The sequence below is a fragment of the Nicotiana tabacum genome, chromosome 18 (genome assembly GCF_000715075.1).
Source record: "Nicotiana tabacum cultivar K326 chromosome 18, ASM71507v2, whole genome shotgun sequence".
In the NCBI taxonomy this organism is placed as follows: Eukaryota; Viridiplantae; Streptophyta; class Magnoliopsida; order Solanales; family Solanaceae; genus Nicotiana; species Nicotiana tabacum.
In genome coordinates this window covers 61,996,399-62,010,505 of record NC_134097.1, presented here as the reverse complement: position 1 = coordinate 62,010,505, position 14,107 = coordinate 61,996,399, and the positions used below count along the sequence as shown (strand labels likewise).

The following is a 14,107-nucleotide window of genomic DNA, read 5'->3' as shown; positions in this document are numbered from 1 at the left end:
ATTCAATATTGAGCATCACATCCCTTACAAAATGACAAGGGTCCCCTTTATATATGAGGGGGAATCCCAACATAGTACAAATGTATTTATTACAAAGATACATGGTTAGTATAGCTATTTAATGCCATAGTACGGGCTTGAGCTAGCCAAATAGACTAGGTCAGCTTTAGTCACATGCCTTGGGAGCCTCCCACTTTTTCACCATAATTATCGGTTTGCACTGCCTCGAGGATGGACGTCGATAACCCTCGGATGTTAATTTCGACCATAATCTCGAGCCTATGGAAACATGTTTATGAAGCGTCATAATGACCGAGAATTGGACCATCCAATTTTACCATATATAGGGGCAACTCCAGCAAACCAAAGAACTGTGATCTCTGCCACAAGTGTGGAAAGACAGAGCACTTCATCAAATATTGTCCTCTCATGAAGCAAGAACACTCCAAATACAACCCTGAGAAAGTAGCAAAGAGGAAACCGGTTCCTGACAAGCACTTCAAAAGGAAGAGATCTGTTGACAATGTGGTGAAACATGCTCTTGCAGCATGGGGACACTCCTCTAGTGAGTCTGAAGATGAAACTGATGCAGGTGACAGCTTCATGATGGCAGTTGAAAGTGAGGAAAATGAATATAATTCAATATTTGCTTTGATGACCCAATCAGATGATGATGAAGACGATGACAACAATGAGGTAAATTTCAGGGATGTTCAAAGAAATCTGAAATCCTACTCTAATAAGAAACTCATGTCTTTAGCTAGTGTATTGATTGATGCCTATCATAGTCTTGTGGAGGATAAGGATGCCTTGACCTTAGAACTAGGAGAAGATGAACAAACTAGAGATGATCTAGTAGTGTGTGTAGTTGATCTGAAGGAAACCATTTATGAGCTGGAGAAAGAAAAATTGGTTTTAACCGAAAAAATTGCTAACATAGAACATGAAAGAGATGACTTAGTGATTGTAGTTGTTGACTATAAGGAAACCATTGAGAAATTTAGTAAAGAAAAAAAGGCCATAGTGAAGAGAGTGACTGAGATTGAGGAAGAAAGAGATGATCTCTTAGTAGTGATTGCAGACCTGAGAGAAACAATAAAGGGACTAGGAACTGAGTCTAAACCTGGAAATTTTGGAAAAGGAAAAGAGGTAGCCAATGAGGAACACATAAGGCTTGAAAACGAGTTGAAGGCTGTAAGAACTAGCCTATGTGTTGTACCCCTTTCTATCTAGCATTTGGCTAGGCGAACTGGTCTCAGAGTCGGTGAGAATCCTTACATTCGTGAGATGGCCCCGGAGCTTATTAGGCTGGCCGGAGGTACTTACGCGCTCGGTCGAGGCGACCTTTAGTATAAGCTGGCGTTTGATCTTTTATATTTTTGCTCAAATATTTCGGGTTTAGTCTCTGAGTCGGGCTTCGACTCGAGCTCATTTGACCCTCAAGCTTTTATGTTTGCATGGTCTGGCAACAATGGCTCTTATGCTTTGCCCTGAGGCATATGTAGTTAACTATTTTGGGTTCTGTCTCTAATCGGGTTATGACTCGAGCTTATTTGACCCTTAAGTTTTCATATTTATGAGCTAGCGAAAATGGCTCTTACTCTTTGGGTCGAAGTGACCTTTTAATGTAGGCTTTATTTTCCTCTCGTTAAGGACTTTTGAAATGATTTTTCCTGACCCGTTGTTGGTTCGGGAAGAACCTCAATTTTAAGTCGTTTACGGCGATGTTCGAGCACCTCGGAAGGTTTGGCTCGTAGGCTGAGTAGCTCAAAGACTTGTGATTTGGAGCTGACATGGTCGAAGCTCTTTTGCCTTTGACGAGGGTAGCCTGTTTAATCGGTTCTTTTCGAAGTAGATTTGAAGTAATGGCCTATGATTTTGTAGGGACGGTAGGGCGTTCCCAAGTCCGTTAGTTTGGCTGGTACAGCTGTATGACAGTAGTCATTTGTGCTTGGCCGGAGCTATCTTTGGTCCTGAGTGTAGTATTTTAGGTGTCTGTATCAAGGGTATGCCTTTTCAGGAATCTTACAAATTTGATATATAGCCTAATCTTCGGGATCGAGTTTATGCCTATAGTAAGGTCTTACAAAATTTTCATGCCTTGCTTGAGGTCTTACAGTTTTTTTCGACACTTGGTACAAGTATGATTCATGTCTTGCTTGAGGTCTTACAGTTTTTGCCAATACTTGGTACAAGTATGATTCAAGCCTTACTTGAGGTCTTATAGTTTTTATTGTTGCCTTATAGAGGTCTTACGAGACCGAGTCTGCTCGCTCGGGTCTTATGGCCTCGGGTTTTTTTGATGAATGGCGATTGGCGACAGTCTCCGTGTTATCGAGTTTGTTTTGGCTCAGGAGCCGTTACTCGTGAGCTCGGAATTGCCTCACTGAGGGCTTGCGATTTCGGAGATTCTTACAAAATTTTCATGCCTTTGAGTTCTTACAGTTTTGTTGACTTGGTACAAGTATGATTCATGTCTTGCTTGAGGTCTTAAAGTTTATGTTGTTGCCTTAGACAGGTCTTACGAGACCGATTCTGCCCAATCGGGGTCTTATGGCCTCGGGTTTTTGAGTTTTTCACTCTAGTCTCCAAGTGTTCGGGATGTTTTTCTTTTCTAGAGATGTTTCTAATTTCCATGCTACCTCATTAAGGGCTTATGAGTTTGGAGTTCCGACCCTGAGGTCATGCGGGTGTCGAATTGTTGACACCAGTCTCTGAGCATTTGGGAGTTCTTGATGGAGGAATCTTTATTGTGAAAATGCTGAGTTTACTTTGGAGTATGATATGCTTTGATACAAGGCATTCTTTGATTGCTTGGTACAAGCGTACATCGTTTCATTGTCGTGGGACCGACAATATAGGCACGGTTCGTATGATCGTCTGTCCCGGTACATCACTTTCCTATTGGAACCCTATTCGGCATTCCTCGGTTCTTCCGAGTGGATGACCTTTTGAGGGGATGCCCTCCAGTGTTCAGGGTTGATTGCAAAAGAAGCCTTGAACACTAGTTGGATCTCTCTTAGGTAGCTTGTAGGTGTTGCCTTGTTAAAAATCTTGCTGGTAAAACCCTCTTCGGGAAAAAATCTCGGTCGAAGGAAAAGAGTGCAACGGATGCTTTAAAACCTTAAAGTCTTCGGGCTGGGTTAGCGCTTTTGACTGCATTAATCGGGCGCCTGCATAAGGGTTAGTTTAAAATATAAAATGAAAAGGGAGATGGTTATACCTTATTGTGGGATGTGCCGGCGATGTTCCGAGGTATGATATGTCCATGTCGTTTGTAATGAGGACACGGTACGGTTCGCAGCTATGTTTAACCAGGATTAGCCGAAGATGTAGTTTGATTACCCTTTGGCTCTTTTGAGAGTGGAGATATTGGTGTCGGTGCCACGTCATGCACCGCCCCTTGCTGCGCGTTGTTCTCCATAGGTGGTTTTAATCCTATCCTTTGTTGTGAATTTCATCATCTGGTGGAGGGTGGATGGTACTACTCTCATACAGTGTATCCACGGCCGTCCAAACAAGGCGTTGTACCTCATGTCTCCTTCGATGACATGAAATTTGACATTTTGGGTCGTGCTGGCCATGCTGACCGGGAGAGTGATCTCTCCTTTCGTTGTTTCACTTGCCATGTTGAATCCATTAAGGACTCGATTGGCGGGCACGATTTGGTCTAGTAGTCCGAGCTGCTCTATTACCCTCGACCTAATAATGTTGGCCGAGCTACCTGGATCCACGAGTACACATTTTATTTGAAATGTATTCACGAGGAAAGAGATTACCAGTTTGTTGTTATGAGGTTGAGACAAGTTCTTGGAGTCCTCGTCGCTGAATGTGAGGGCATCTTTGGGTACGTATCCCTAGGTTCGCTTTTCTTTGTTGATGGATATTTTTGTCCTTCTCATCACGGGTTCCTGTGGAGCTTTGACTCCCCCCAATATCATGTGGATAACATGTTATAGCTCATTCGTTTCCTTCTTCTTGTCCGCCTCTCTTTTTAGGAACTAATTTTTGGCCTGATCGCTCAAGAATTATCGAAGGTGACCTTTATTGAGTAGCCTGGCTACTTCCTCTTGGAGCTGGTGGCAATCTTTGGTCCTGTGGCCATGTGTATTATGAAATTCACATACTAAGTTATGATTTCTTTGGGGAAGGATCCGACTGTATAGGCCTGGGCTATCTGGTGTCTCTGATTTTGCTGATGGCGAACACGATATCCGACACATCAACATTGAAATTGTATTCTGATAGGTGCAGTGCCCCTGTTGGCCTCATGTTTCCATCAAATCCGGTTCTGTTAACGAGTCCCCGAGGATTCTGTCCTCGGTTTATCAATCGATCATTGTGAGGTGGGTTGTGCCTTGGGGCGTTTCTCCTGTCTTCGGTGTATGGCTGATACCTTTCTTTGTTTGGATTTGGCTCCTTTGCTAAGAGCCTGTTCGGGTATACTGAGCCCGAGGGGGCTCCTAGTTGATCATCCTCGACCCTGATCTTTGACTGATATCAATTGTGGATGTCCGACCAGGGTACGGCGGGATACTCGATCAGATTCTCTTTTAGTTTCCTTGAAGCTACTAAGCTCCGTTCATTCAAGCCTTGAGTGAAGGCCTACACCGCCCAGTCATCGCAGACCGGGGGTAGTTCCATTGGTTCTGTTTGGAAGCGAGATACGAACTTTTGCAGCATTTCGTTCTCCCTTTGCTTGATCGTGAACACGTCAGACATCCTTATTGCTACTTTGATGGCATCGGCGTGTGCCTTTATGAAGGAGTCTGCTAGCATGGCAAATGAGTCTATGGAGTTGGGAGCTAGGTTGTGATACCACATCATGGGCCCCTTTGAGAGTGTTTCTCCGAACTTCTTCAGTAAGATGAACTCGATCTCGTTTTCTTTTAGGTCGTTGCCCTTTACTTCGCACGTGTAGGCGATAACGTGCTCATTGCGATCTGAGGTCCCATTGTATTTTGGGAGTTCCTACATTCTGAATTTCTTTGGAATAGGTTTCGGATCTGCTTCCTCTAGGAACGGCCGTTGCACGAACTTCTTCGAATCTACAACTTTCAGGACCGGGGGTGCGCCCGGGATTTGGTCGCCCCTGGAGTTGTAGGTTTTGACCTTCTTGTCGTTGGCTGCTATCATTTTCTCGCCCTACTCGATCCTTTTGGTGAGGTCCTTGAGTATTTTTATGATGGCAGGATCGGCTATCAATCTATTATTGCTCGATCTCTCTGATACCTGTTTGGCCGGGGGAGTTGTTCCCGGTGCTACTGTGTTAGGAGTTTTCGGGTGGATTTGCAGCTGAGCGATAGCCAGCTATTGCGCCTGCAACATTTCAAAAATAACATGGAGGCTAACCTCCCATTCTTCCAAGGTTTGGGTTTTCTGAGCTCCTTGTGGGTCTTCTTGATGTACGCTTTTATCGGTGCGTGAGGTTTCATCGACCTGTTGTGCATCGCACGAACCCGCGTCCACTGGAATCGGTCCAGGTGCATTCTCGGGGTTCCGTGGTGGCGCACCAACAATTGGAACAGCCACACTGTTTTCTCCATTGTTTTAAAGGTTGTCATTTTCAACTCTGTTTACTAAGCCAGGCATTTTGACCTGAAATCGAAGATCTTGGACAAGAAAAAGTGTGAAAGGTGACTTGCATTGTGTAATGAAACCAGCAATAAAATAATCACTATTATTTTTAGCCCCACGGTGGGCACTAAACTGTTTACCGTGAAAATAGTAACAACAATCTTATTTGTTGATGGGACTCTAAAAATACGTGATCTATTTTTATGCTAGTTGTTTAAGCAGATGATGTTGTATGTATGAAGTTTAGAGACGAAATGCGAGTTAAAATAGAGCTATAATCAAACCGATGAGCTAGCCAATCGGGGTCTTGGACTAACCGATACGGGGCCTTGGGGCCAATTCCTGGGCTCAGGTTCGAGCTATTAATGTAGTCGAGGAAGGGCTAATAGTTACGATATAATTAAGGGAGGCTCTTTATGGCCAATGATGAGCAATAAATGAAGAAAAAGTATGAAGACAATAAATAAGAGCAATAATATCGAGAGAGTATGTTAAATAGAGAGAAGATAGAGAGAGTTCTTATATATTTTGTGTAGAAAAGTTGGGGCAATAGTTGGTTACAAAATGGCAAGGATCCCCTTTATATAGAAAAGGAATCCCTTCACAGAACAAAATGCATTAATTGTAAAGACATGGAGATAGGACGGCTAGACATGGCACCCTGATATGGGTCAGGGTAGGCTGGCTAGGCTTTGTCAGACTTACCCATGTGTATTAGGAACTCCCCGTTTTTACTCTAGCCACGGTCGATATTGCCTTTAGGCCTAGTGTCGACGAGCTTTGATGAAAGAGACTCGATTGCATCTTTGTAGCCTCAGTGCTTCAAGATGATCTTCCGAAATGCCTTAATGACGGGAAATTGGACCCTCCGATTTTGCCGTATACAAACCTGCTCATTGTTCAGGTCAATGTTGACGATATCATTTTTGGGGCAACAACTCATTCTCTGTGTGAAGAATTTGCAAAACTCATGGGAAGTGATTTTGAAATGAGCATGATGGGGGAGCTGAATTTCTTCTTGGGTCTTCAAGTGAAGCATTCCACAAAAGGGTATATTCATCTGTCAGCAGAAATACATCAAGGAGCTCTTGAAGAGGTTTGATATGGAAGCATCAAAAGTAATATACACTCCCATCTCGACTGGACATGGATGAAACTAGATCTCATGTGAATCAAACAATGTATAGAGGCATTATTTGGTCTCTTCTCTATCTCAGTGCCAGCAGACCCAATATTGCCTTCAGTATAGGGCTATGTGCAATTTTTGAATCAAATCCCAAGGAATCTAATTTGAAGGCTGCCAAAAGAATTTTGAGATACCTTAAGGGAATACAGGACCTGGTCCTGTATTACCCCTCAGGTGACAGTTTTAATCTTATTAGGTACGTTGATGCTGACTATGTAGGTTATCTTGTGGACGTGAAAAGCACTGGAATGGATCGCTTTCTAGGATCATGTCTCATCTCTTGGGGCACTAGGAAGCAAAACTCAGTGGCTCTTTCAACAGCTGAAGTAGAATATGTAGTTGCAGCCTCCTACTGTGCTCAACTCCTATGGATTAAGTAGCAACTGGAGGATTTCGGGGTATTTACTGATTGTGTACCTCTTTTGTGTGATAACACCAATGCACTCAACATGGCCAACAATCCAGTTCAACACAAAAGATCCAAGCACATTGATGTGAGACATCATTTTCTGAGGGACAATATGGAGAAAGGGTTGATCTGTATAAAGTATTGCTGTATAGAAGACCAAATTGCAGATATCTTCACCAAAGCATTGAGTAGGGACCATTTTGAAAGAAACAGGGGGAAACTAGGGCTATTGAAGCCTAATTGAGAACATGATTACCCATCAGTTGGCTGTGAAAAATCATCTTCAGGTAAAATTAGCTAAAGTGTTTTCTGGCCAAGTCTAACTCACTTCAATACCGTTGCAGGTAAACACACGTGATGATTATAGAAGCTGTAGATGCACTGCATGGGTGATAAAAGAGGATTGAATTTTTCAATGACAGGTCAAGAACCTGGTTCTTGTACCAAAGGTTAGTAGTTCTGTGCATTTTTTAATACGCATCTTGAAAAAGGTACAAATATCAACTGCCATGTCATCCACCTTTTCAGATTCTACTATCACGTCTTTTCACTTCAAATCGTTCCATCTCCCTCTAAAACGTTGCAACTCTCCAAGCACAACCGCCATTTCAGAACCAGTTCCTATCTCTCTCTTCATAATTATCCTCTCTCATTAAAAACCCTCTTCTTTCTTCACAGACCATAGTCCTCTATTAGAATATCTCCAAAGAACTTTCTTTCTATCTCTTTAGTGGCTGACACAAACTCTGAAATTACTACCTCAGTCGTCTCTAACACTAAAAACCCCATTGAGTCCTCTATCCCCAATGAGTCTTCTATAACCATTCATGTTCTTATCACTGAAATCACTCCTAACCTAGATTTCTCATCTCCCTCAGGTTCTAAGACAACTATCTGAAAAACCTCTAAAATATTTTATTTTTCATCTCTATCTTCTGAGTTTCCCATTGATCAAGGGAAAAGTGTAGAACATGGTAAACTTCCTGAGGTCGCAGAGATTTCCACCATTATTGCTTCAGATTCTGTGGTGGCCATGGAGCCTGTTGAGGAAAATATCACGACCATCTTTGTGGTATCTGCTGATGGAGTCTTACATGAGATAATTTATGGTGCTTCCATGTCTCAGAGGAACAAGATACAGGGTCTTGGGGGAGAAGGATCCATGGTAGCTATTGAAGGTTCTGCACCAGCAGAAACTACTAGGCCCTCCTGTGAGGAACCTGACCCCTCTCCGAAGGAAACAGGTCAGAGAACTCACTCCCAGACCAGTTCTGCTCCTGCAAACTTCTCCTCCATTTGTTGTTGAGCTTTTGGACATTATAGTCCTGAGATAAGGTCTAGTGATGATGAGGATCAAGACAACATTCCTCTTGATGCATTCATATTCAAGCTAGCGGTAATGATCACTCCTGAGTTTTCTACTAAGTGCCCTACTACCAGGTTGAAACCAAAGGTAGCTTATGACTCTGCTCTTCAAAAAAGTAGGAAGAGTAGTAAGAAAAAGACGAGGAGACTAGTGAAAGACAATGAAATAGTGTGTGATAAGGTTGTCCTCGTGGTGGAAGTTGAGGAGGAAACAACAGAGGAACCTAGTTTCCAGTGAGAAATTCCCAGAAGAAGAAGTAATCTGCTTCAGTAGAGAATGTTACAACCCCTAGTTCAAAATTGAAGGATGTTCTGAGTGAGCCCTCAATTTCTGATGAGGATGTGTTGGTCAAGTCTAAGGGAAAAGCACAATCAAGTGGTATAAAGTCTGGCAAGAGAAAGTTGGAACCCGCTAAGGAACCTGGTTCTGTGAAAAAGATGAGGAGTGAAACTAGTTCTGCTTTAGAACAATTAAGGCACCAAAAGGTCATGTTGGGTTGCACTTTTGACCCAGCAATTTCTGATATGGCTGGTATGAGATAAGTCCTTGCAATGGTTGAGTTTCAATGGTGGGGGCATCTATTCCAAATGGATGCACCCAAAGTGTATGAGGATGAGGTCCAAAGCTTTTATGCCAGCCTCTTTCCTGTTGATACCGACCATATTTGTGCCTTGGTGAATGAGGTGGGCATTGTGTTTTATATCAGTCTGCCTGGGGATATTCTTAGAGTCCTTACGGTTGGTATGTCTAGTGTGAAATATGCATGTGGGTATTACTTCCGGAATATTGTGGTAAAGGATAATGCAAACCAAAAGGGGGACCAGGTTAATAAGAAGGCATTACTCCCTGTTTATCAGTAGCTCTTCGAGTTGGTGAACAAAGTTTTATTACCCCGTGTTGAAAGGAGGTTCATGACTTCCAAGTCTGACTTGTTTCAAATGGAGCAACTGGATGGCTTTAATCCTGTGTACTTGCCTGCTATTATGATCGAACATATGCAGAAAGTAGAAACCTTCAAGGATTGCAATCACAGTCTTCCATATGGGTTTCTGCTTACCCAAATGTTTAAGTTTTTCAAGGTGCCATTGGGGCAAGGCAAGGTTGGAACTAAGAAGCGGACCTTCTCTCAAACAACGCTGGAATAATGTGAGTGCATCGAGAAGAATGGGGGTTAGGCAGTACTTCAACAATCTCACAGCTTATCAATGCTCAAAATAGTGCAACTAAGAAGATGCGAAGGTTGAAGGCTAGGAATGCTATCCTGGAAGGTCAGCAGGCCCAAGAGGCCCCAGAGTCAAACGAGGAAGTGGTCTGCTTGACAAAAGAAAATTCTAATCTCAGGGCACAAGTGGAGGACCTGAAACCAGAACTACTCAATGAGCAAAAGTCGGCAAATTCCCGAATAGACCTAGTTCTCCAAACTCTTGCTGCAGCTTCCAAGCCCTCTACTCCTAGTGCCCCCTAAGCAACCCCTTCAGTGACTAGTTTCTGGATTGTCTCTATTTATTTTTTATGACTTGGCAGATGTTTTTGTTTCTTTTGTTTTGATGTGGATGGGATGTATCAGTACTGCTCCCGATTTCAACAGTCCAATTTTGCCTTTGATTTATGAGCAAAGGCATATGTTTTATATATAAAAACTATCCTCTTTTCTTATCTACATGTTTTTATTCTAAGTTTCTCTTTTCTATCATGTTGTGTGCACATATGTGGCATGAGTTAGCTGGGCTAGACTTCTTTATGTTGTTTGCCTGCTTGTGTATTTTTAATAATGCCAAAAGGGAGAAGTATAATTAAAACATGGATCTGATTAAGGGGGAAGCATAAAGTCAAGGGAAACTTGTGAAGTTCCAGTTACCTCATCTGGTTATTTCTGCATGTTATCAATGTCTAAGTTTGTCATCATCAAAAAGGGAGAAATTGATGGGTTTTCAATGTCTTTGCCTTATGTTTTGATGATCTAACAAACTTACTGTTAAGAACCAAATAGGGAACTTGACACACTTGGTACACATTGCAAATGAACGGATTCCAGCCAGAACTCCAGCTAATGTGAACTACTGCAAGTGTAGAAAATATAGAAACAAGACAAGGACCTGATCCCCTGTGTTTCCCTGACGGCAGTACGAAAGTCAACTGTGCACAGCTAGAAAGTGACTGCCACAGAAACAGTGCACATAATGCAGCAGTTTTTTAGTCACTTGTCCTTTGACCAACCAAGTGCTTACATCATTCAAGTGATGTCATCAAAGGTGTATTAACAAGAGCATTATAACAAAACATCACTTGAGCACATGTGAACTTCAAGCATTCAAGCCTTCTGCAACAGTGAACTTAATTCTCAAGAGGCTCAAGAACAAAGTTAAACGCTACTACAGACCTATTCCTAAATCTAGTATTTTGTTGTCCTTAGTTGAGTTGTACTTTGTAATTGTTCTTCATTGTAATTCCTAAATTGCTTAGCTAGAAGCGTTACTTAGGAACCCCTTTGTAAAACCATAAACCCTTTGAGTTTGTGTCGTGACTAGAGTTAGTCATGGATTGAATCCTTTGTAATAGGTGTATTGCGAAGTGGCTTGTAATAGGTGTATTACGAGTTAGTGAGGGATTAAGAGTATAATTCCTAGATTGCATAGGCTGTAATCTAAAAGTTGCTCATAGTGAAGTTGAAATCCTACCAGTGTAGGTCGTGGTTTTTTATTCCCTTGAGCAGGAATTTTTCCACGTAAAACTCCATGTCTTATTTACTTACTGTTTCATTAGTATTCTCAGTGGAAACTCATAGAAGACCTGGTACTCTATAGTTTGGTGGACTCATATAAACTATCACTAACTTGGTTTCATGAGCCAATATTAAGCAATTAAAAAAATAATGACCTGTAGTTAAACTCATAATTTATAGCCTCTAGTTTGGAATTCTGGTATATTAAGTGAATGCATTTCCCTACAAAATCTCTCTTCCACTCTCTTCCTTCCCTTCATCCCCTTCCAAACATTCTATTTCTTCTTTACTTGGTTCATCCATTTTTTCTTTGCCTTTTCTTCTCATAATTAAGGTAAAACTATTGTTTCCGCTTTTCTTTATGCTGGAAGATCTGAGAAAATAGAAACTGATCACAACGACAAGAGAGAAGGCCAAAGTAATTAACCACCACAATGTTTGTTGAAACAAGCCATTTGCCTCAAAAATTAGGCAACATTGTTCATTCAGATCCCAACATATCTACCACAAACATTAATCACGACGACGCGGATAACAATTACAATGCAAGGCACAGTAGTTTCTCTGCCTATGAAGCCAATCGTCTTAGTGGTGAAGGTTCTCCTATGATGATGTCCCCATGGAATCAAGGATCTCCTTTTACTAAATCCCCTTGGTCCAAATTTGATGATCAAGATGGAAATTCCCAAAATATCCCTCAAAATGGCCTCATTGGTTCACTCGTACGTGAAGAAGGTCACATTTATTCTTTGGCTACAAAAAATGATCTTCTCTACACAGGATCAGATAGCAAGAACATACGCGTTTGGAAGAACTTGAAGGAATTTGCAGCATTCAAATCCAATAGTGGCCTTGTTAAAGCTATAATTATTTCAGGTGAGAAAATTTTCACAGGTCATCAAGATGGAAAAGTTCGTGTTTGGAAGATCCAAGCAAAGAATCCTGGTACTTATAAACGTGCTGGGACTTTGCCATCATTCTTTGACATTTTCAAGGCATCCATTAAGCCTAGCAATTATGTGGAAGTTAAGCGTAACAGGACTGGTTTATGGATCAAGCATGTTGATGCCATTTCATGCTTGAGCATGGATCAAACCCATGGTCTTCTCTATTCTGCTTCGTGGGACAGAACATTTAAGGTCAGTAGCGAAACACACAATTTTTCACAAGCTAAGCAATGTCAATATTTAAAGAAATAAACAAACATGCATATATCAATTTCTTTATGTTATCCATATCAATTTCTTGTTTTAGTATTATGTGTAGAGTAAATTTTTTAACGTGCATGCGCCCATGTTTAAGGTATGGAACGTTGATAACTCGAAATGCATAGAATCAGTGAAAGCCCATGATGATGCTGTGAACTCTGTGGTGACCAGCGTGGAAGGCATAGTGTATACAGGATCAGCTGATGGAACAGTGAAGGTTTGGCAGAGGGAAAACTCTGGAAAGAACACAAAACATGTTTTTGTTCAAACACTTCTGAATCAAGAATGTGCAGTGACAGCTTTGGCTGTTAACAGATCAGGTTCAATAGTTTACTGTGGTTCCTCTGATGGTGTTGTCAATTTTTGGGAACGCGAGAAACAGTTGTCGCATGGTGGAGTCCTCAAGGGCCACAAATTGGCAATTTTATGCCTTGCAGCTGCTGGAAATTTGGTGCTCAGTGGATCAGCAGATAAAACTATATGTGTTTGGAGAAGGGAAAAGTCAGTTCACACATTGCTTTCAGTTTTAACAGGTCACAATGGACCAGTGAAATGTCTAGCAGTGGAGGAGGACAAAGAGTCTACCGGAAGTGATCAGAAATGGGTGGTTTATAGTGGAAGTCTTGATAAATCAGTAAAAGTTTGGAGTGTTTCAGAGAAGGCACCAATGATGATGCAGAATAATATGCATGGTGATAATGTCACTTGGGATTCAGTCCCATCTGCTAAATACTGATTGAAAATGGTTCAAATGGCAATGTTTCAGTCGAGGGATTCATTATTCTGTTAATTGTAAGTTATGGTATTATGGTGTGTAAATTTTTGGCCAATGACTCCTGCATAATTGAGGGAATGGAATTGGATGGACGAATAAAATTCTTTTAATTTCTTTTATTATTTGAATAATATTATGAACATTAATTGTAGGATTGAATCGATTGATAGGGGATTGATCTGCATAAGTTAATCTTTTTTGAGATATATATATTCATAGCTAGTTATCTACTTCATTTTCTTTAATTATATGGTTAGTCTTATAAATTGAAAGGATTCCAGATTATAATATCCCACGTCTTTCCTTTTGAATAAAATACACTGTTTTAAAACTCAGAAAAACAGCAAAGATATGAGGTAAGAGGACTTCATGGCTACGAACGATGTACAGTTGTACCTCAAGTCTTCGTCAATAACTAGATCCGAGAAAATCTACTGAACGCCGCTAGGATCAACTCCAGTATCTGCATAAGAGTATAACCGACCCCATGTACTCTGTATGTGCCAAGTTTAACCTCGACGAAGTAGTGACGAGGCTAGAGCGGGCCACTTCCAATAACCTGTAAGCAGTAATAATAGTAATAACAGTGAAGGAAAACAGGAAATGAAAGTAAGGCAGTTAATTTATGAAAATGAACTCAAACCTCACAATCAGAGAGCTAGAATAACAGACCTCGTAATTTCATATAAAAATGCTGAAAACTAATATAATAACAACAACGAGTACAACACACACAATCCGTTGCGGTGCGCAACCCGATCCCATCGTACACACGCAATCCTCTCTTATTTCACCATAGCATTACTTGTCAATATCAAGAATCACGTATACAATCTATTGCGGCGCACAACCCGATCCCACCAT

At 41.4% G+C, this 14,107-nt stretch overlaps 1 protein-coding gene across 1 annotated transcript; it reads left to right on the top strand.

Annotated features, from left to right (window-relative positions):
• The first annotated feature begins 11,537 nt into the window (after window positions 1–11,537).
• LOC107771353 (protein JINGUBANG-like) lies at window positions 11,538–13,449 on the top strand. The gene is made up of 2 exons (XM_016590702.2): window positions 11,538–12,399; window positions 12,563–13,449. Exons 1-2 carry the CDS (start codon window positions 11,695–11,697, stop codon window positions 13,202–13,204), a joined length of 1,347 nt encoding a protein of 448 aa, XP_016446188.1. The 5' UTR covers window positions 11,538–11,694; the 3' UTR covers window positions 13,205–13,449.
• The last annotated feature ends 658 nt before the right edge of the window (window positions 13,450–14,107 follow it).

Coding starts and splice junctions, on each gene's coding strand:
- LOC107771353 (XM_016590702.2), top strand. CDS start 11,695: ATGTTTGTTGAAACAAGCCATTTGCCTCAAAAATTAGGCAACATTGTT. Junction 12,400..12,562: donor CGTGGGACAGAACATTTAAG/GTCAGTAGCGAA, acceptor CCCATGTTTAAG/GTATGGAACGTTGATAACTC.